Source organism: Lepisosteus platostomus, chromosome 22 (genome assembly GCF_059453375.1).
Source record: "Lepisosteus platostomus isolate fLepPlt1 chromosome 22, fLepPlt1.hap1, whole genome shotgun sequence".
NCBI classification, from domain to species: Eukaryota; Metazoa; Chordata; class Actinopteri; order Semionotiformes; family Lepisosteidae; genus Lepisosteus; species Lepisosteus platostomus.
Genome location: NC_142632.1, coordinates 14,289,787 through 14,311,963, shown reverse-complemented (window position 1 = coordinate 14,311,963; position 22,177 = coordinate 14,289,787). Strand labels below are relative to the sequence as shown.

The window sequence follows — 22,177 nt, the reverse complement described above, 5'->3', positions numbered from 1 at the left end:
TAATGTTCAAATGTCAGAGTGGCTCTCGGCCTCAGTTAATCCCTTCATTAACAAAACTAAGACTAACAGGCCTCATAGATGATAAAACACAACTTGAGATGTATGATGATTTTCATAGCTGAAAATTGCTCGGCTTAAAAAATGCAAGGATGCTTCCTGAATCCACAAACGTGCTCTTGTGGGGCAGAGTATTACAAATCTTTACTTGCAGATGCATACAAAATATGCAAGTATGCAATATATACAGCGCTTAGTTTCATACATTCAGAATATACTTGTTAAAAAGTTTGCAGCAGTTTTACATATCCTGAAAGTGATGCCAGTGTTTTAACTCACATGCTAAAGAACTGTAAACATGATGGAAAAGACTGCCACAGCTCGGAGTGTTAAGTGCATAACCCTGAGAACAGAGGTCAAGCCTTTCCAGTCTGTTAGTGGGTAACAGCAGTCCTGTTGGAAGCCATCTTATCACCTAATAAACTTTCAGCCTCTTTTCTTCCTCCTTGGCGATGCGCTGGAATGTGTTTGTGGACATGTAGCGTGACAACAGCAGGTAGATGTGCCGAAACCAAAGCAGCTGGCTCTGGTGACAGAACATGGCCCTCTGAAAACAGATAAAGAAACAGCCCAGTGACTCCTGGATCTCAGAATGCAGGCATGTACACATTACACACAGGCCACAGACGGAAGGTTGTGTATATTTAACAAGTGCCTATTGATTTGTCCTGTCTGAATAAGCTGATACTGTTGTGATTTTGTAGAAAATCGCTGCCATTGTAAATCTTATGTATCCAAAAGAAGACAAAATGGACAATGAATGCTAACAACTGTGAAGTAACTGGGATTTCTTTTCCTAAACTGTCCCTAAATTTTCTAGGAAAAAACCATCAGTGCAAATCCTCTTTTTGGAAAGTGTGAGGTCAATACATATATATATATATTATCCACTTCATGCGAAAGAAATCTGGATGACAGAAAACAAGACTTAATCTTATTAGCACAAAAAAACTGCTTTTTAAATACGAGCGCTTTTGAACTCGCAGTGCGATACTGAACAAAAGTCCTAATTGTTTTTTGCTTCGGGAGTAAACAGTTGTTTTGCTCCCCTTTGCTTGTTAAAACCGAATGGCTTGTCACAAGCGGCTGTAAGGTTTGCCCACCTTTGCTTGTGTGTACTCCTCACTTCCTATGACGCAGATGAAGTCCGAGCTCCCGAGCCAGCTGACGGGCAGCTCTAAGACAGACAGGTACTTTCTGAAGATGCTGACCGTCTCCAGGGCGAGTCCGGCACAGCCTGTAGGGCATTGACAACGGAGCATAACTTTGCAAGCCACCCAGCCACTCCTTCAGTGCTGGGTGGGCCTTACATTAGCAGATCATCTATGTTGTTCAAGGCTGCACTGTGGAGCAGTGGTTGGGCTCCTGTGCTTGTAATTGGAAGGTTGTGGGTTCAGATCTTGGGGAAGATGCTCCTTTTGTACCCTTGAGCCAGGTGCTTCACTTGACCTGTTCCAGTAGAATTCCCAGCTGTGTAAATGGGTGCCAATGTAAGTCACTCTGGAGAAGAGCGTCAGCTGAGTAAATTGATAGTTTATTTTTTAAGCTTTCTTTCACTGCCTGATTTAAAAACGGCGGTCTGTCTCTTTTCATGTCCGCCTGGAAACATTTAAAGATTAATTTGACATTGTAATGTTAAAATCAGTCATAAAAACAAGGCTGAGTGGTAGTAAATCCTAGCAATAATAGTTGGTTGTTTCTGGGGTATGGGGTGGCAGTGGTTGTAATTATCAGGAATTTGTGCTATTTTCCATGGAAAGACATTAAATCCAAACATGTTTTTGATCTGGGTCTGATAATGCAGCCATTTGTTAAGATTCAGCCCTGGTGTGGCTCTCTGCTTTGAGATTAGGGAAGAACAGACTTCAGTAAAGCCTGAACCACGATTGTGGGATTAACCTGGAATGAACCTGCCTGTCTCCAGTCAGCTCTCCCCTTCTGGCTGCCATATGGTCTTTATGGGTTTGTCATTGATAGTGTAGTGTAAAGGCTGGCTAAACAATTTCACATGCTACTTGTTCTCACAGGCCAAAACATTAGGAACTCAAATCTAATGACTAAATTATCTTGGTGGTGGGCTATGCATGGTGCCTTGAGAAGCTGTGTTCATTTCCCCTGGTGAGAACAATGATCACACAACCAGAATAAAATGCATTAGAAATGATGCAAATATGTAGGTTAGCTTGAAATCAGTGCTTCAATACCATGTAACCGTATAATGTGCTTGTGCATTAAGTGCACTCATGCATTGAACACGAAATGTTGTGTTGTTGGTTTACTTATAGATGTCTGGCCTTTAGGCCTCATGTCAGACCAGACAAAACAAACACAGACGCACAGATCTTTAAACGCAGCAGCCCCAGGTTGTCTATCCCACCATACTATATGGGATTCATAATCCACAGTACTGTGATGAAAGAATTCAGCACTTGGAGAATGACGTATGAAAGGCAAACAGCAGGTGGCACTCTTCACTGATGTTTATCGTAATAATAGATATAATTGCACATCCGCTAACAGGTGCTTTATAGCCTTCTACTTGGCAGTAATCATCTCTGATGTACTTATTCACAATTAAAATAGAAACATTTTTTTTTTACCCTGAGAGTCTGAATGATTAAAGAAAGTCTGTCGCTTCAAAGGAGGATGGTAAAAGGAGGCCGGCGAAACCCTGAGAAACTACTTCTTTCATCTTCCACTTGGGACAGTTCACCGCGTTCATTTCCCCCCGTGGTCAAGTCAAGGTGATGGAATATTTTTGGCTGCTGTTGTTGCTGAACTTGCTGTGTCTCCCGAGTCTCGCAGCGTCATGTCAAATTCTCCTGGGAACATCAAATGCCAGGGGTGATCCCCATCTGCACCCCCATAATAAAGGTGGCAGCAAATAAACACGCCAGCTGCAGGTTGACTTTACCAGCTGTGAAAGGAATTGCCTCTTTTGCGACTTTTTAAGTTTTATCTTGACGTTATCTTCTAGGTATAGTGGCTACTTTGCCCTTCAAATAAGGTCGTTCTAATGGATGATGTTTTAAATACACCATGAATAACCTACCTTCAGGCATTTTTCCAGTGGAAACAAGATATCTGTTGGCAGAAGTAAGGAGAAGTGTTACCAAGATAAAGACAAGTCTGGATTACAGGCAGGATATTTTCACATTTCTAGTTCAATGTTTTTACAAAATATATAAGATATGATTCGGTATAATCAATCAATATAAATATACGTCTTCACTTACTTATTTTTCAAAAGCACTTTTCTGCCTCTCTTTTGAGGAAGTTGTAAAATAATTTATGGCTTTATGGATCATTTCTCGTAAAAAAAAAATGTAAGGTTTGTTTTCCCTTGCATGTACGCCACAAGTGTGTAAGGATCATGCAACTTTTTCTTCATGGATTAGATTAAATCCTAATTGTTTTAGGCTTCTTGGAGAAATAAAAAAAGTGACCTTGTGCCCTGTTGCATGGTTTGGCTCGCCATGCTGGCTGGGGTTAAGAAAATAGCTCCTATTTGTGGAAACTGTGTTAGAAAGGAATAAATTACAGTATGTTTGCATATGGTTTTGCCGACTGAAATCAGTTTCTGAAATCTTAAGTGTCTGTTTTCCTGGATCACATCCAAGTGGGAGAGAGGTTAACATTTTTAAGCTTCTATCAGGGAAATGGTAGTTGCGTGGATGGGATTGGTCAAAGCTTGTAAGAAAACAATTGTGGGATGAAGTAAAAAAATAAAATCTTGACAGCATATTTTAAAATGAAGAAAGCACACTTTAATTTTAGAGTATGATACAATTGCCTTTACCCATCTCTTCTCTTGCTCAATGTGGGCTCTGAGTTTCTCTCATAATATTGTGAAAAGTGGTTAGCTTTTATTTTTTTAGTTGCAGAGGTTTAATGGTTAATCGCTCACAGTTGAGAAAACACAGATGAGCTTTTTCTTTTAAAAAATGTTCTTCTCAAACAGTGACTGCACCGACACGTCAAACTGACCAGAACAAGGAAATCTAGGTTTTTTAAGTGGATCATTTCTAGGTTTACTGTTCTACCTGCTTGATAAATATCTTTCTTCTTTTTCCCTTTTACACAGAAAAGTTAAACATCTTAGTTTATAATCCAGTTATATGGTTCAATCTGTTTACTGCTTTTTACCTCAATTTCACATCCTAAACAGACCATTTTCTGCTCATATTTTCAGAAGGTGATATGAGCCCAGGTAACTGATAATTCATCTGAATCTTAGTTTAATTTCTTCTGGTGTGACAGCACAGGGGCACCACCTGGCTCTTTTGGGTAATATACTTGAGAAGTCTTGGTCATTTAAAGTATAAATTCCAGACAGTTGAAAGCCTGAATACTTTTTATTTTATTTGCCAAATTTTCCGGTAAATAACATACTTAATTTTAGGCGCTTCAGGTGCAAACTGTGTCAGTTTGTAGCAGTATTTGGAGCTGAAGTTTGTGGAATATCGTAAAATCAGACCTACTCTGCCTTGTAATTGTGTTAATTAGAGAATTGTAACTCCCCACAACCCAATTTATTTTTCTAGTTGTAGGCATAAACAAGTGCAGATATGATATACGTTTTTTTAAGAAAGTACTGTCTGTACTGGTATATACCATATATTTACTTCTGCAGGATATTGGGGTCCTTCTGCAAAGCTCAACTGACGTTTAGTCTAATTTACTATTGGCTATTGCAAACAGTGAGAGGAAAAGTCTATCGTCCACATGGCTGTTTTACTCCTCAAATGAAATGCGCAGTGGTTTTGAACCAGTGCTTTTTTTTTTTTTTGCCTGTGGTTTGGACTGCTTCACAGTACGAAGCGCAATTTATACAGAACGGAACACTGGTTTAGGATGTTTGGAAGTGGTGCAGTTGTGAACTATAATTAGAGGATCCAGAGAGTGTTCATCTTTGGAAAAGGGCTTTCATTGACTTTTCTTCCTATGCAAACATGCTGTATGTGAGCGGTCCTGGGAGTCACACTGCAGTCTTTCCTTACATAGGTTGAATGTGCATGCGAGTCTCAAATGGACTGCGGTGTCTAAACAGAGGGCCCTCTTCGCTTCAGAACTGTCGTCCTATATCTCTTCTTGTTGTCATTCGTATCGATTCTTTTTTTACTGTTCCTGAATGATTTCTTTCCTGTCCTTACTGAATTTTATAAGCCACCCTGAATAAGAGTAGCACATGAGCTAATTGACTGGTTTCTCCTCAGAATCAGAGAAGAAAGGAAGACATGGGAGGCTTATGCATGAGGTTCCAATGCGTTTTAAACAAGAGAGAGCTTGGTGTACCTGAGGGATCTGTAGAGGGCAATGTGGTTGGCATGGCCACTCACTCCACTGCCATCAAATGTCAGCACCTGCAAAGTAAGACAAGTGAAGGAATCTTGGGTAGGTAAGGGTGAACAGCTGAAGTCTGGGCACAACAGTGTCACAAGATGGCGGTGCTTTGTTCTGTGGGATCAAATCATATTGTTCTGCATGACACTCCTCTGACTGTGTTTTTAAAGAAAATATCTTTGCTGAACATTTGGGCTGATGTTAGAGAATGTATTGGTGCTGGGGGGATACAAAAAATAATTAAGTAAAACAATTCCAACTTTTTAATTGATAGTGCTAAGGCATACACGTATATTATGGATAATGCATTAGTGGCAGTGATGGGAGGACACTAGTTTTCAAGGGATACTGCTCTCTGGTAGAAACAATAGATTTCCACCTTAGTGTGGTGGAATAGTATGAGTGATATTACTGGTAAAGTGCAAATTGAAAGAATGCACTGTGAATGTGAATTTTTTGTCATGGCTGAGATAGAAAAAAGACCACAGCTACAACGTGGTTAGAAAAAACCACCTCAAATGCTGGTGTTCTGGATGAACTTGACCAGAGCCATACCGAGGTAACACAGTCGGGTCGGTGCTCTGGAGTGTCAACAAAATCCAAATTCCGAGAGGGCAGACGGATCAGGGGAGAATGCGGGATGAAACCGAGTCTGTTCCCACACACGTTAACGATAACTGAGGATCCGGATCGGCGCTACAGGAGGCTCATTTCAGGCCCCCTCGGCCACCGTCAATTAACATGATGGGCAGTTCATCTGCAGGAATGATATGTTATTATACTTTTTTTTCCCCATCATTCCATGGGTCCTGCCAGCTGGGGAATAGAAAGGCTCTAGAGTTGGCCTATTTATGTAACGCTTGACTTTTCAAAGATGGAATTGTTCCATGGTAAACTGAAAATTAAATCACAAGCAGTTGCAGGAGAAGGTTTTTCTAGCCAGGACCGAGTGTTCTGAAGATCCTCTCTGGATTCATGGTTTAGAAAGCACTCCTCATACTGTGCGTGTGCTGGGAGCAGAGCCTGTTTTCGAGCAAAAAGAACATTGCTTGGCAGGAGTAAACTGATAGTTAAAAGCTTTATATGGGGATACCACATTCTTCTCGTACAAGTCTTTCTCTCATTAAAAACGAGGGAGGAAAAATCTGCTTGTTAACTCAGGAATTAGAAAGCGAACTGTATGTACCCAAAAGGCACAGCGTGGAACAGAATGATAGCTATCATTTGGTCTTGGTCAACCTCAAGAGTAAGAGAACCCGTTTATAGCTCTGATGTCTGAGGTTGTCGAAGATGCAGGACGACAAGCAACTGGGAGCTGGTTCTTTGTGTTAAAGGAACCGTTTAATCCCAGTGAATCTTTAGTTCTCCTGCTTTAGGCCAGGGGCTTCCAAAGGAAAAAAAAAAACACAACCACATAGATCAGAAGCCTAACTTGCAGCCAAGACCATGCAAAATTGCTTACTGAGTAGCAGTTCTCTGCTCAATTACTGGTTCAAGGGAAATTGCCCACACTGGGAGTAAGGCTGAACAAGAATACAAATGTTCTGTAATGACCCACAGCGGCTCGTCTCAAACTCTCACAGACACAGACTCTGCACAGCACAATTGGCGCTGAAAGGCCCTTTAAGACCTAGTCTGCATCTGCTAAAGCCAGCAGAAGCTCTTTCCCGGGGGGTTTCAGGATTCTCTTTTCCTCTGGAGGAAGTGGCTCATCCAAGAAACACAATGTGACAAAACAAAATGGAATTTTATGAATCGGCTTCCGTTCTAGTATGAGAAAACCATTACAGATCCCCATGTTGGCCCAAGGAGCCGAAGTCAGGCTGAGGAAGTAGCCTGCAGCTGCCCCAGTCTTTGTATACACTGACTGGGGGGAGTCATAATGTTTTAGGGAAACTCCCGTTATGGGAAATTGATTGGACACCTGTAAGCCTAAAGTTGATTCTGTTTCAAATCTGCTTTCTGCTTTGGACGCCATCTGGTAGGATGCTTGAGGTTGCTGTGCTCCAGTAATGTGCATTTTATTCCAGTCACACCCCGTGCATTTTTGTCATAAATCCTGGCTGTGTGTAACTCATATAGGCTGTGTGTTTACTCATAGTAGGCTGTGTTTTGCTGCTGCGTTTGAATTGATTTAATCACATTTTACTGTTTACACATTTTACTGTAACACCTCAAATTCCCTTCGGGATCAATAAAGTCTTATCTGTCTATCTATATATCTTTATCAAAATTCAAAATTTTAAAATTATTTATAATGTAAAAATTCAAAAAATCAATTCTGTAAAAAAAAAAAAAAACACTAACCTTGACCAGCAGGTGCTGTGTTTTTTTTTCAGACAAAAAATTGAGAAGACTCATCCCATCCACAGACAGTAAAGAATATAAACCAGGAAATTCTCTGTGCAACAGGTGAGAATTTAATGAAATAAACCTAATCCCCTTTGACAGCCATAATGGTAACTTTTGTGGATTTATATGCCCTTATAGTAAGTTAATTAGCATCCAAAGTTGTGGTTTAGGACCAGTGTGACCTATCATGGCACAGAGAGAATATGAATGCCCTAATTAGGTTACCATGAGAACGTCAAACTAGACTACTTGTCATGTCTCAGTGACACAAACGGACCAGTCTGCGTCTCGAAACAGATACGCTGCAGACATAATAGAGGGGACCTGAGGAGGACCCGCTTGGTCTGAAACTCGAGAGGAACACTATAAAAACAAAACAAGCCCTGCTTCAAAGGAAATTGAATCAAGGCACATCTAGAAGTTACAGCAGCCATTTATTATTGTTAATTTGATACCTGTACAGAAAGGGTAGTTTTGAACTCCTCGCAGCGGCTGGTGTCGAAGACGAAGAGCACAAGGCTTGCCAATCAAAGCGTGACCAAGCGATTATTATTATATATCACTCTGGTTCAGCTGTACAACTAGACTGGTAAACTCTTAATTATACACCCCTCTATGTGACAACCTTACAAAATCGAGTTACCGAAGCACAGAGCAACACTTGGTTTGGAGTCTCCTGTTATAACATGTTTACAAAGTGTTTCTTAGAAATGCTCTCAACATTTTAAGATTAAACTAGAGTCGCCAATTTTCTCTCCTTTTTACATCCCAGCTAGTCCCTGTCAATGGCTATTCAGTCTCGGCTTGTCCCGACAGCCTCAGGCCGGCCCGGTAGAGATGCAGACGAGAACACTTGCGCTCTCTTTGGCCGAGTGCTGCCAGGGCTGTCATCTTCGTGTCTTTCTGCGGTTCTGGTTGGGGAGATGGTGAAACCTGAGTGTGATCTGCAGGTTGGACACGGTTTCCACGTCCACTGCCACCTTGCAGACATAACCAGTCGGCCCTGCTTGAAACGCTCAGCCATCACTGCCCAGAGGCAGAAGGTGGATTTTAAAGCAGCACTTCTATTGCCACAGGGGCTCGGCCTGTCCTCTGCACCCCAGTGCCCACACAGTAAGCCACTGAGCGGCCAGGTGAGAAAAGGCTGTAAGTGTTCAGTAGAGAGTCGCGTGCTGCTTGCCTTTTGTGTCCCTCAGGCGGGTTTATATTGAGTAACAGCCGATATGCTTTTGCATTTTAGGCTTTAACTAGAAAAAGAAAGAGTGCAGCCTTACCAGATTAATAGCAGCGGCCTTAACGTGCTTGAGGATCAGGGAGGAGACGAGGTGTATGTCCCACTGCACGTTGGGATCATCCGGAAGCTCTCTGAAAGACAGCGTCAGAGGAGGGTGTGTTCGATTTACTTGTACACAGCAGCGGGGGGGTCTGCACCCCCCCCCCCAGACAGCTAACATCTCTCGCTCTTTCGTTCAACCCCCCAGATATTTTTTAATATGAATCTGGATAAACCTAGAAGGAAGAATTTAATTTCCAAAAGAAGTTTCGGATTGAGTTTTCCCCGTGGAAAGGAAACATCAAAACTGTGAAAATCTCGGTTACATGTTACACTGTGAACGACTGCGCTGAGAGAGGGAGAGAGTGGCTTGCGTGTTCTGGAGTCTCGTGACATTAATACACCTGGCATAGTCCGCGGGATCAAAGATGCTAGGCCTCTGCTACGCTCCTTTTGCATAGAAAAGAAGATAATCCCAGCATCACATAACACAGTGTGCGTCTTTTCAGTCCTGCTGCATGACATCAATATTACATGAACAGCTACTGCTTCTGAGGATGGTGGTAATACTAACCTGATGCCACTTAAGCGATAAGCTGATTATTCATTTGAGAAGAGCCTATTAAAAGTCACCAGTGCCTTGGACATCTACTGGGCAATACTGTCCAGCTGATACGCCAGTTTTGCTTTCAGTTTTATTCTTATAAAACGGGCTATTTAATCATTTCTCCCTCCCCTTCTTTCTACCCACACTACAGATGCTGTCAAGATCAATAATGGAGGAGCATGTTTCATCCAATGGTATTAAAAGAGTGCAGCTGCCAGTGCTTGTTAGTGATTAAGGATGTTCAAGACAGCAGAGTTTCATTTAAAACCTTTTCAGGTGTGAGGATATCCCCCTTTTTTGTTGGGCACAAAGTATTTCTGCATTTTCTACTGTAAACGAGATTATGCTTTTATTAATTTTTTTCTATTTTATTTTATTATTTGATTTGATTTAGTAATCCCCGATTAGGCACATTGCTTTAACTGATCAAATGCTGCAAAAACATACATTAACTTACAGCTATCTGGAAAACTGCCGACGACACGTGCTTCTCAAAAGTAAATTAAATGGTAATTGTGTCAGAAGTTACAGTCTAATGGTCAGAAATTAGCAGCACGTCTAACAGTTACGCACACCCCTGCAACAACCAGGTGGCCTGAGAGGCTTAGACGCCGCAGGTCACTGGAATGTGCTTTCAGTACAACAGACTACGTGCAACAGAACGATGTGACAACAGGAAAAAGTTTTTTAGCTGAGTTTTCCTTAAATCATGCTTTAAAAAACAAAACATATCGGGTGGGTGAACTGTATTTGTGTTTTATGTGATTCAAAGGTGGATTTTCCATTTGATTTACAGAGTACGTGCAAAGATTCAAACTCCAGTGGCCCTTGTACTTTTCTTTCGTAAAAAACAAAGAGGCTCAGAAGTCTATGAACCCTGGCTTGGCAGGAGCTAAAGGTCACTGAGTCTTTGCATAATATTCTGCTTAAAAACTTCAGCCCCGGGAAGATGATTACACATCACACACAAGGGACTGAACTGCTCCATTCTGTTCCACACTGACAGCCTCTTAAAATATGGGTGTCTGCTTTGAGCTCTTGCCATTTGTAAATGGAGACAGGTTGGCGTCCATCAGTCCAGTGCTCAGTACCGCTCCCTCCTTGGCCCCCACAACTTGCAATGCCTTTTGATCTCTTCTGTGATCCTTTTTTATTATTTGTCTGAGGGGGGAAATCCAATGTTTACACCAGTCTTGGCATCAACACTTGCGCACTATACTTCATTTCAATAAAATCGGCCGTTCCTTCTTAATGTTTTGTATTTTTAATGTTTAGCTAAATTCTTTGATAGCTTAACAGTTTAAATTGTGTTCCTTTACTATTCAAATACGCAGTTATTTTTCTGCACCGTCACTTTTTCGAGTAAGACGGCATTCGAGGGCAGAGAGGTGGCACTGTGGCTAAGGATCTGCGCCTGTGGCTGAAGGTTGCCGGTTCAAATCCCACAGCCGGCAGAGGAATCCTACTCCGGTGGGACCCTGAGCAAGGCCCTAAACCCCAACTGCTCCAGGGGCGCCATACAATGGCTGACCCTGCGCTCTGACCCCAAGCTTCTCTCCCGGGCCGTGTGCCTGTGTGTCTCATGGAGAGCAAGCTGGGGTATGCGAAAAGACGAATTTCTAATGCAAGAAATTGTATATGGCCAATAAAGTGATCTTATCTTATCTGATTGTGTACATAAACGAAGCCAATCTGCATTTCCAGAGCAGGGGAGAAGCTGTCATCAATGTTCCTGAGTAAGGAAGGGCAAAACACCCTCAGCAGCTGTGCTGTTCTGAGGATGGCACTATCTCCAGCCACAGGGAGCGTCAGTGTAAGGGAGGCAGGAAAGCACGTTCAGGCTGGTTCACAGACAGACAAAGGTCAAGGCAGTTCATATGAAAACAAGAGCCCAGGGATTCAGCTTCATTAGGTTCAAAAAGAACGCCTGCTTTGCAAGAGAGATTAACCCCCTTACTGCTGAATAACGGATTCCACAGACCGGAGTCCTGATCATCAGCCCCACGGTACTGTAGGCTTAAAAAAAAAAAAAAGAATTTAAACCGTGCTGTTGTAAACGATTTACTATTAGCCTCCAAAATCTTTCAAATATTTTTTTGCTTGTTTAGTTCAAATCAGGCTTAGGAGCCCCCAAGGACTGTCCAGCCTGTCACGGCCCATGTGAACTGACAGCTCGGACCGAGGACATACGTCAACACATAACTTTAACATCAGTAGCTTATGTGATCTTACATGATATGGTAAGTATTATATATTATAAATATCATTTGTAAATGTCACATTATGTATTAGCTGTGCCAGTCCTTGGTGTTTCTTCCTGTAGTATTGAATGCTAGAAGAGCCGGTGAAAGATAGCGCCGTGATTTGGTCTCAAGTTTCCCACCATTACCAAAACCTTCAGCTCCTGTGGAAGAGATGCCCAGGCTCTGAATGGGGGGCTGTCTGCGTGTCAGCTGGGGGGGACGTGTTCTGTTTCAGTAACTCCAGCAGCTCCCATCACCCGAGAGAAGAGTCCTTATGTTCTCCTGCACGTCCTGCTGACAAGGCATTGCGATGGGCAGCGCGGACAGAGCTCTCTCCGCGTCGAATTACAGCGGATTCTCTTCCTCTGCCAGCAGCAGGCAAGAGGATGGCCAGGTGAAGCGGCTTTGCTTCATATGTTTCTAAAACAAAGAAGAGCTTATTATGCACTTGAAACCTCTGGCACGATTCCAGTAACACCTCCGGGAAGCCTAACCTCTACAAGGCGTGATGCTGGGACTACACCCAGCATAGGATCCCAGGCCTTTGCAGGGCACACACAAGCATGCAGGGCGCGATTTAGAAATGCCAAATTGCCGAAGTCACCTTTGGACTGTGGGTGCAAACCAGAGCTCCCCAAGAAAACGCACATGAACACAGGAGAACGTACAAACTGCATACAGACGGTGTCCCAGGCCTGAGAACTGTGAGGCACCAGAGACAAGAGCCATGCTACCAGGCTACTCCAATACGGGCCTGGCTATCTCCCATACCATCCTGAGATTGACACTGCAGACAAAAGCAGCTATCACGTCTCCCAGACCTCCTCAAATTACAGCCCTAGAACTGAACAGATCTCAGATCTTTCCTCATGCAATGTAGCCTGCCTTCTTTACAATTTCTCAACTCCTCAGTGCTGTCAGCACCATTAAACCGAAACAGAAAGCAGTGCGGAAGGTGTATCCGAAACTGAATTCCTCAACAGAAGTGCAAAAATGGTGGGAAAGTAGAGTATTCCAGGTCGGATTACAGGCTAAGTACTCTCAAATTTCCCGAAAAGCTGATCAGTTCACCTGTCATTTCAGTAACCGCAAAACTACTAGTCTCAGGAGCCCAGCTGCATATAGGGCAGTGGGCCTATCCTGTTAGAAACCCCAGCTGGAAAGGATGTTTCCACAGCTACAGTGTTACACACAGCTGAAGTGACACACGTTTATGGACCAGTTGTTCCCCGTCTCCCTTCCTTGCAGGAAGCACTTTTACATTTTAGTTCTGCTAGAATAGCCAAGTGATCTTGCCAACTGTCCTGAATTTGGAATCATCACAAACCCTAAGCAGACCCTGTAATGGTTTAATCCACTGCATTGCCCTGTGACAGGCTTTGTCAAAATAGCTGCCCATATCCTACTGTTTTAATTCCGGTTTTAAAAATACCCAAGGCAATCCAGTAATCCTGCATGTATTTTTTTATGTTTGCTAATGCTGGACACTACAACAGTGTTTAGGGAATGGATTGACACAGTTTGCTGTGTGATTGCTTTGTCTTGACTGTGCAATGAGACTGGGCTCTTGGCACTGAACGTGTTAAAACGTTTCTTTCCAAAGTAAGGGGACACAGCAGAGGAGCTCAAGGTCACAAGGGCAGATAAAAGAGAGCAATGGTCTGAAATTGAGCATATTTACTCCAAATGAATAAAGCCCTGGAACCTCCTCACCCCCAGCCCCCCCGGACCCCTGCCTGGAGATGGGACTGTTGTGCCTGTCAGGGAGGGTGATAGATCAGGACACAAATCAACTGCTGCCGGGGTCACTGGGGGTCTGGGGGGGGTCGCATGGTAGGTGTTGTGCTGAAAGGGGGGAAGGGAACTAAAGTGGTTGAAACAAAAACAAGTTTGCTGCTATCTGTGCTCCAGTACCCAGGTTGGAATTAATGCAGATCAGCCTTGGGGCCTAACACTGCTGGGCTCTCCCAGCTTAACGCATGGTAGGCTGAAGCAATAGGATGGGACAGAAGTAACAAAGCAATCCATTTCTGCCTCCTGCCAAAATATATTTTAAAACTCCACCTCCCAGAAACCAAAGTGAACAGGCTTCATTTACAAAGTGCTAATGCACAATCAGGGACAGCACCTCTTATTCAATTTTATGGCTCAGGTTCAAAAGTTGGTTCAAGTAGACTTGTCTATGAATTACTATTCAATGCACATCCTTAAAAATGGAATAACTTTTCTAGGCTGAAGGAAGGCAAATGCTCAAGAGCTCAGAACAATTAAATATTACAAGTTAACTTTAAAGAAGAAGTATTAAAGGTTTTGCAAAACAACTGAAAATGCCATTTACAGTGATGTTGCTGTAATGGTGAAACGAATGACCTTTTACTGTTCTAACTGCCAGATACCATATTTTGCATAGGGCATGTAGAGGGTTACTTAAGAGCTTGCACTGTGAAGAGTGAAAAAAGGAGACCTCCTTCTCTGGTCGTTAAAGCTAAAGGCTGTGTGGTATATGTTTTCTTTTTCCTCAAAGGACGTAATCGCATGCTCCTACGCCGCTGGCTCTTACACAGAGAGACGCCTGCACAAAACCGATTGAAACATTGCTTTTGTTTTTTTACAGTTCAGCACAGTTATTAGTGAAACTCAGGTGACAACACAGCTGCAGCTACAGTCTAAAACAAATTTTAACAATAAGTGGAGCTGATCTATCTGACCTTTCTCAAGCAAGGAGCTGGCAGAATATCAGCTTAATCAGCGTGTTATGCGGCGGCTTTGCTATAGTAACAGTGCACATGGCCCAGAGTAACCCCTCCACCTCCTGCTGCTTTGCATGTAGCAATCTAATTGCCTGCAGGCATCTGAATGCAGTTGTTGAACTTTGGCCTACTACAAAATCCGCCTTGCTTTGATTGACAGCAGTTGTTCTGTCTGTTCACATGGGCAATGACCTAGAATTATAACCGGGCTTCTGAAAGAACTGCTCAAAACAAGCCAGCAAGTAGCTCCTTTCGATTCATGGTTGTAGAAACTGATTTTTTCTGCATGTCCGCACGGGGTATTGAATACAGAAAACACAAAGGTGGTTACGTTTTACACTTCTGAGGCGGCAAAGCCATTTCTGAACTTTTTGAGAGCAGTCTACAATTGTGAAGTATTTTTTTGAAGTAACTGCTTGGCTTCAGGTGAAAAATCTGTGTGCCCAGAACATTCAGCTGTAAAAAGATTACCCTATATTGGTACATTCTGAGACTTTACCTTGGCAAACCTTCCCCCTGTTCTGTTGAGGCTTTTAATAGTACTGACGTCTGTTTAACACATTAAATATGTGCCGTGAAATACCTTTCACCTCAGCGCTCTCCTTAACACGGCTGTGCAGGAGAGCAAAGAACTTGTCAGGAAGATTGCGGCTGTTTCCTGGAGTACTAGCTATGTATCTTATCTCATTCGTGTTTTTGCATGCATCGTCGCTCTGAATTTAACACAGGGTCAGTGACGGCCTTTCTAGGATGCCAGTCAATAATTCTGCACAATGCTGTACCTCTGAAGGCAGCTGCTGCTTCATAATGACATACAGCACTGCATTCAGCTGGGAGATAATGACACTGGTTTGCAGATGTAGTGCAATTACACCTGAGTTGCCAGTCTGTGTGAAGCTTGTGAACAGCCAATAAACTTCCAGCCAAATGTATCGCTGAAAACATTGGCTGTGATTGTCCATGAACATAAAGATGGAATATTTCTTACCCTGTTGTGATTGAATGAGATACAAAGCTGCCAATAAGGACGCTCATGGAACAGTTTGGATGTCCAAGTGTTTAATTATTAAATTTAATTTGCAGAACACTATAGAGCACCACAATAATCTGACACACTGGGTGAGTGTGTGAATGCAGGCAGGTCAGCTGATTTGGCGTCTATGTATACAAAAATGTGAACGATAGGTTTTGTTATTTTCTAAGACGTACTGCTCAAGGTCATCAGATCTACACTTTGTTTCAAACTGTTTCAGCAAGAGCTCTCTGTCTTAGCTGGATTGAAGAAGAGGCAACGTGAGGAGCATGGCAGAGCACCCCACTGTATTGAGGGGTGCCCTGGTGTCTGTACAAAAGAGGCACGTCTGAAGAAGTGGGCATCTAAAGGGCAGTACGGCAGTAAAAGAAAACCATAAGGTTGGCAGCCTTGGCTTTGACAGTATTCTGCATTCAGCCTGTTTTGCAATCCTCCTTGACCAAACTCCTGCCTCCCCCGAATCAGCAGGGCTCACCTTATCTACTGCTCACCAACCCAAGCGTAGGAGATACCTAAATATCTTTTCAAACAACCTGTTTGACTAATGGAAAATTGCTGATGCCCTGAATACAGAAAATGGTCCGTGCAATCAGGCTGGATGTCATATGTCTAGCTGTAAAGGGTAAATGGCTTCTAAAGGTCCTTTATCTGATCCAGTGCTCTAAATGGTCTTCTGAAGTTTGAGCCTTAAGCTGTTCCACTGATGAAGTTAACAGGCCCATGTGCTGTCCTCAGCACAGAAGCAGAGGTCACAGTAAGGTCTGGCAGAGCTCACAGCTATGTTTTGTCCTTTTCCCCCAGAACACATATCATGCAGTGCAGCATGAGAAGAAACAGACTGCTTTATAATTAAACGCTCTGGAGGCTGCAGACGAGAGAAATCAAATCATCTGAGGCAGAAGCACTGGCTGGATGATGGCACTTCTTTGCGGACAGTAAAACAGGTACAATCCCACTGTACACTTCTGACAACAGAGGTTCATATGCATCTTAAAAGTCTTTGAAACCATCAAAGACAGTTTGAAGAATATCACTTATGTGTTAATATGACGTACAAAATGAGTTGTGTTGGCCCTTCTCATTTAAACTTTGTAGTATTAGACAACACTGCTGTGGCATCTGGGCAATGGCTTCTGTTGCTTGAGGCTGAAAGGACTTTGTTCTGATCCAGTGACATCCAATCCTGGTCCTGGAGGGACAATGTTTCCTCAGCGGTTGAGATGTTGTTAAAACTGGTCCCGTTACACCAGTAATGAATTACTTGAGGTCACTACAAATGGAATTGGAATGAAAACTTACAGACACTCTTGAGCCACCACAACCAGGGGGACCAGTCCTTTTTTATACCCACGGTATTGCAGCTTCTTTCTCTTTCAAACCGAGAAGCACCAATTATTTGTCCATGCCCTTCCAGTTTGGAATAATCAGTTCCACCAAGCATTGTAATGGCCCCTGCTGTCATAAACACTGTGAGCCCATGGTGTCTCGCAGAAGCATGAGCATTCATGTAAAGATCAAATGCAGCTTTATCTGTTACATCTTTTGTTCATTACAGGCAATGTTTTTAGATGTAAAAAAAGCTAACACTGCAACAAAGCTGTGCACTCGTTTTTCATGAGATATTCTTTAGAAAATCATACCGTGCTGATTTGCACACAGCTACAAGTTTCTTATTGACAAGAACGGATGCTGGGACGTCTTCTTGAGAAGAGAATAATGTCTCGCAGGGCACAGCCAGCTTTGCAGATGAACTTTGCACAAAAGCAAATTTAAAAAAATGGGATGTTGCTCGTATGAAGGAAAAGCTGACTTTCATTCGGCGCTCAGCCGTGAGCTCAGAGCAGCTCCTGGTTGGCTGCCAGTTCTCTGAGGTCTTTCACTTCCTTTATTGTGCAAAGCACGCTGGGGTCAAGTCAGCACACCGCAGGAGCAGTGGACCATGAGCAGATGTGCACTCATTACAGGCAGCCCACGAAGTTCTGGGACAGGGAGACTGTCAACACAGCTGTCCTATTCAGCAGGCGCTAAGCTCTGAAGTGCCCTGGCAATGCCAGTCCTGCAGTGAACCCAGAGCCTGGCAAAGCAGGAGCAGGCACTTTCCCTAAAACACAACGGATCTGAGCCTGCAAAAAACACGGAAAGGGCTTGGAGGTGGCTCTTGAGAAATGTCGGTCCTTTGCAACAAAGATGCGTCAGATCAGTGTCACAGATCTTTAATCGATCATTAACGACACAGTATTTGTTGTGTAATACACAGCCCTTGTACGTCATCAGTGCTATTCAATGATTTAGGCTCAAGTTGGTCCTAAACCTGAATGGAAGGATTAAAGTCGGTTAAGGACTTCAGGTCAAACTCAACTCTGATCAGTTTATATACTGTATAAGAATAATGCCTCCTGTGGTCTATGACCATAGTATATTGCAGCCCACTTTTGCAATTGCGGTCACACAGCACAGGAAACGGCAGCATCAGGAACCCTACAATGTGGTATGCAGTACTGAGTTTCATCAATTAATAAAAGCCAGAGAGTTTATGCAATGTGCTATATCCAACTTATAGATGCATGCTCCGCAGTAAATACTATCCGAGAACGGCTGGTCAGTCCCTCTCCGGCGAACCCTGGAGTCCCAGCGACAGGGCGTTCTTGCCCAGGGCACGCCTGTTACTGATCCCAGGCCGTCCCGGGGCTCTGCCGCAGGGCCGGGCCCAGCTGGAGGAGGTGGGTTTTAGCCCCGATCTGCGTTACCCCTGGGTTGGTCCTGCCTTAAAAACAATATGTTGATCTGTTTCGCCATGGGTGCGATCGATTGTCGGCACAATCAATTCTTAAGAGCTTTCCCAGCAGCTGAGGTCAGTGACAGAACAGGCGTAAGCTGCACCTCTTTAACCAACAGTTATCACTGCGCCTTTGGGTCATATTCTGTATTCTCCAGACTGTGGGGGACGCTGTGCTTCCCTTTGCACCAGTGAGTTAAACAAAAACTACAGTACCCGCCAGATAACAATTGCAAATTTAAGGTTGAAGCGTAATGTTCAAGGCAGCCAAGAGTATCTGACTTAATTTCCTGGTTCACTGACTCTGGCATCACAGTCTCTGCTAGCCTGTACAATCCAGAAACTAAGCCACTGGAAAAAAAAAAACAAGATTGAAATATAAACAACAGGTCACGGTGACCTCGACAGAGACGCCTCAGTAAAAGTGCCGCATGGAGCCAGATGCACACCTAGCCACGCCACGACAAGAGAGCCTGAGACGCCTGTGGTCAATCTGGTAGACGGAGCCCAATGTGCAACAGCTATACCACTATATACAGCTATATGTAGCCTTCAGAGCTCAGAAGCTAGGCAAGGTCGAACCTGGTCAGTACTGGGGTGGATAAACACTAAATGAAAAGGGCTGCTGCCGCCAGTGGTGTTGGTGGACCAGGAGAAGGTGCTCAGTGACTGGACACAGTATTGCTGAAGGAGGCACCCCATGGCATTGTCTGTCAGAGCTGTGAACCCCAGTGTCCTGGTTACATTCCATCTGGGCTTGGACTACCTGCCCTCCCAAAGGTTCCCCCTTAATTCCATTAGCGAAGCAGTTTCTCACTTCCCCACCTGATCTGCTGTGCACTCCAGCAGTGTGTGAAGTGGGACTCCTCCTGTATGGGAAATGCATTGGGGTTCCCTTTACAAACAGCACTTTACTCCTACGACTACTACCAATGATAATAATTCCTTACTTATATAGAGCTTTCCTGGACACTCCACTCAAAGCGCTCTACAAGTAAATAGCCCTACCTGGATGATGCGCCGGCAGCCAGAGTGCGCCAGTCCGCTCAGCACAAAACAGCTATCAGTGGGGAGGAGAACAGAGTGATGGAGCCAATTCATGGATGGGGATTATTAGGAGGCCATGATTGGTAAAGGCCAATGGGAAAATGGGGTAGGACACCGGGGTAACACCCCTACTCTATTCGAGAAGCACCCCGGGATTTTTAATGACCACAGAGAGTCAGGACCTTGGTTTTATATCTCATCCGTCACTATACTGGGGCATTAGGACCCACACAGACTGCAGAGCGCCACCTACTGTTCCTCTAACACCTCTTCCAGCAGCAGCCTTTGTTTTCCCCAGGAGGTCTCCCATCCAGGTACTGGCCAGGCCCACAGCTGCTGAGCTCCAGAGGGGTTGCCAGGTGTGAACTGCAGGGCGATGTAGCTGCTGGCATACTGTACAAGAAATGTTTACAGAGCGAGGAATGCTACAGCAACAGAATGAAGGTACATAAAAGAAGATTAAAGATGGTCGCGGTACATGTGGTGCGCAAAACAGTTCTCAATGTGTGAAGTGACATTGAAGGTACGACAATCGGATACTTGCGTCAACGTGGTTGGGGTTAAAAAAAAGGGAAAGCAAAGAGTCGGGCCTAAATGGAGTTTTTAGGGACCATTGCAGACTCACAGTACCATCTTAGATCAGTACTGAACACCCTATCTGTACCGCAAATGGGAAAACAGGCAGGGGGAGAAAATAAAACACAATAACAAAGAAGTACGCGACAGGCATTCTGGGAAGACTGCCAGCTCGTTCCAAACCTCTCCGCAGGTCAACGGTTAAGTTCACACTCCAGCCTCTGGCAGGCCACCATGTGTAATCTCACAAGCAGACATCGCAGACCTTCTCAGAACCACAATCGCATTTCTGAGTACAGCCGGTGGGGCTGACCGACGCAAAGGTCTTCTCATCTACGTGCACAGTAACACAGCAGGCCAGCGCAAGCAGCGAAAACGTTAACCCCAATCTCCCTGCCTTTCTGTCTTAAGCACACTTCAGTTGTTCTTTTTATTTCAGGACTATTCTTGATGACATTCTTTTTATGGGATTCTTTCTTTGTGCATGGAGGGATTTTTTGGCCCGTAAAAATATTAGGTAAACAGTTTGTAAAAAATGTCCACAATGTTCGTACACGGCAGTGATTTTATCCAGTTTTCTTTTGTATAAACGTAGACGGACCTTAGGGAAATGAGATTAATTGTATGTGATTAAGCTCCCCACCGTCCAACAAGTGTACATGTGACTGAAGGTTATGAACAAGGCAATCTGATAACAGCTTTCCAATCTCAGCAGTTTTTATTTCTGAAACTCCTCTTCCAACTTCAGCTGCTTCTGCAGAGTTCTGGAAAGACTTGGACAACATAACGAAGTAAACTCTAAACCAGTGACCAGAATTTAAAATGTCTGACAAACTGATCGTTACGGGGACATAAGAGATGAGCATGCACCCCCAGATGTAACAAGCCAATAGACATAAAAATGTGGATTATACAGCAGAGAGAAGCAGACACACAGCAGTTATTAATGGGTCGTGTGAACAGAATAAACAGCCTGGACAGCTACAGTCCTGCTTGCTCTAGGGAGCTCTGTCTCCTCAGTGACTAAAGCACTCCAAATGTTTGCATGTCAGACCGATTAAATCAATAACCGATTGTGTTATGTCATCAAGGGCTGATATGGACTGCAAACCAGAAGACACAGTGACACTCCAGGGGTAGCTGCGAGCATTGCTGGCATAAAATGGCAGATTCCCAGAAAAAAGGCCATGATAATATAGTAAAAAGAAAAACCAACAGTGGCGTTGTAGAGGTAAAACAGGGCAGTTTTGTTTTGCTTATCTGGGATTTGTTTGTTCACACAACAACAGGGAACAGTTACTGAACATCCCAAGAGCAGACGCTCGGCACAATCCAAACCCTGGGCATAGGCACATAGGTAAAAGGTAGCACAATTCCAAAAGCATGTTTTTTCCAGGCTTAGTGGACATGGGGAACCAATTTTTAAAGGAATGCATTGCTTTGAAACTTTGCTTCTTTGCATTTCAGATGTTTTTATTTCTCAGTGACCCTGAATTTATTTGCCAGAGCATGTTTAAAAAGAAATGATCCATTTGAGCCAGTGGACTGTATTAGTGGGAAAAAGACCTACAGGTGGATAAAGAAGTACTTTGTATTATTGCAACAATGGTAGTCACATTTAAAACCAGCATAACTTCTTTGTTTTATAGTACTTAGATTACCAAAGTCTGCTATTTTTTACTATTGTAAAGGAAACACAAAGAAACATCTTTAGAAATGTCATGGAATCACATGTGTTTTCTACTAAAATAAATTACTTTGGACATCCTTCTGTCCAGTCTCTGCTCTGTGATTTCTGCCAGAACTGCAGATCCCACTGACAAAATACCACCCACTGATCTGGAAATCAATTAGAGCAAACGACAAGGCATAAAAACAAAAGCCTAGGGAGGTGAAAGAAGGTTCTAATTCTTCTCGGATGTTTATGAGATTAACATCAAAGAGGAACCCAAAAAAACAATAATTCTCCTGAGTGCCAAAAAAGGCCACTGAATCATTTTTGAGAACCTTCGTGGGATAATTATTGCTTCATAAGCTGGACTAATGTACACACCCAACTGCTGAGTTACTTGAGGACTGAGAGCGCTCTGTGTCAATGCTAGATCCAAACAAGATCCATA

The 22,177-nt window shown here is 43.5% G+C and overlaps 1 protein-coding gene and 1 long non-coding RNA gene across 3 annotated transcripts in view; one reads left to right on the top strand and one right to left on the bottom strand.

The window, feature by feature from the left end:
- Positions 1–157: 157 nt before the first annotated feature.
- The window catches only part of pigl (phosphatidylinositol glycan anchor biosynthesis, class L), a 28,524-nt gene continuing 6,504 nt past the window's right edge, over positions 158–22,177 (bottom strand). The window contains exons 3-8 of one of the 2 annotated variants that reach the window (XM_088616188.1): positions 12,133–12,295; positions 9,027–9,117; positions 5,353–5,420; positions 3,110–3,141; positions 1,161–1,294; positions 158–604 (exon numbers count right to left, since the gene is read on the bottom strand). In XM_088616188.1, coding sequence (XP_088472314.1) covers positions 473–604; positions 1,161–1,294; positions 3,110–3,141; positions 5,353–5,420; positions 9,027–9,117; positions 12,133–12,295 — 620 coding nt within the window. In that variant the 3' untranslated portion in view covers positions 158–472. The remainder of the gene's footprint in view (positions 605–1,160; positions 1,295–3,109; positions 3,142–5,352; positions 5,421–9,026; positions 9,118–12,132; positions 12,296–22,177) is intronic. The other variant, XM_088616187.1, reaches the window with a different exon arrangement.
- LOC148643568 (uncharacterized) lies at positions 4,997–21,907 on the top strand. The gene is made up of 4 exons (XR_015929075.1): positions 4,997–5,451; positions 7,740–7,812; positions 11,741–11,872; positions 16,460–21,907. It is a non-coding gene; the product is annotated as an uncharacterized LOC148643568 (long non-coding RNA).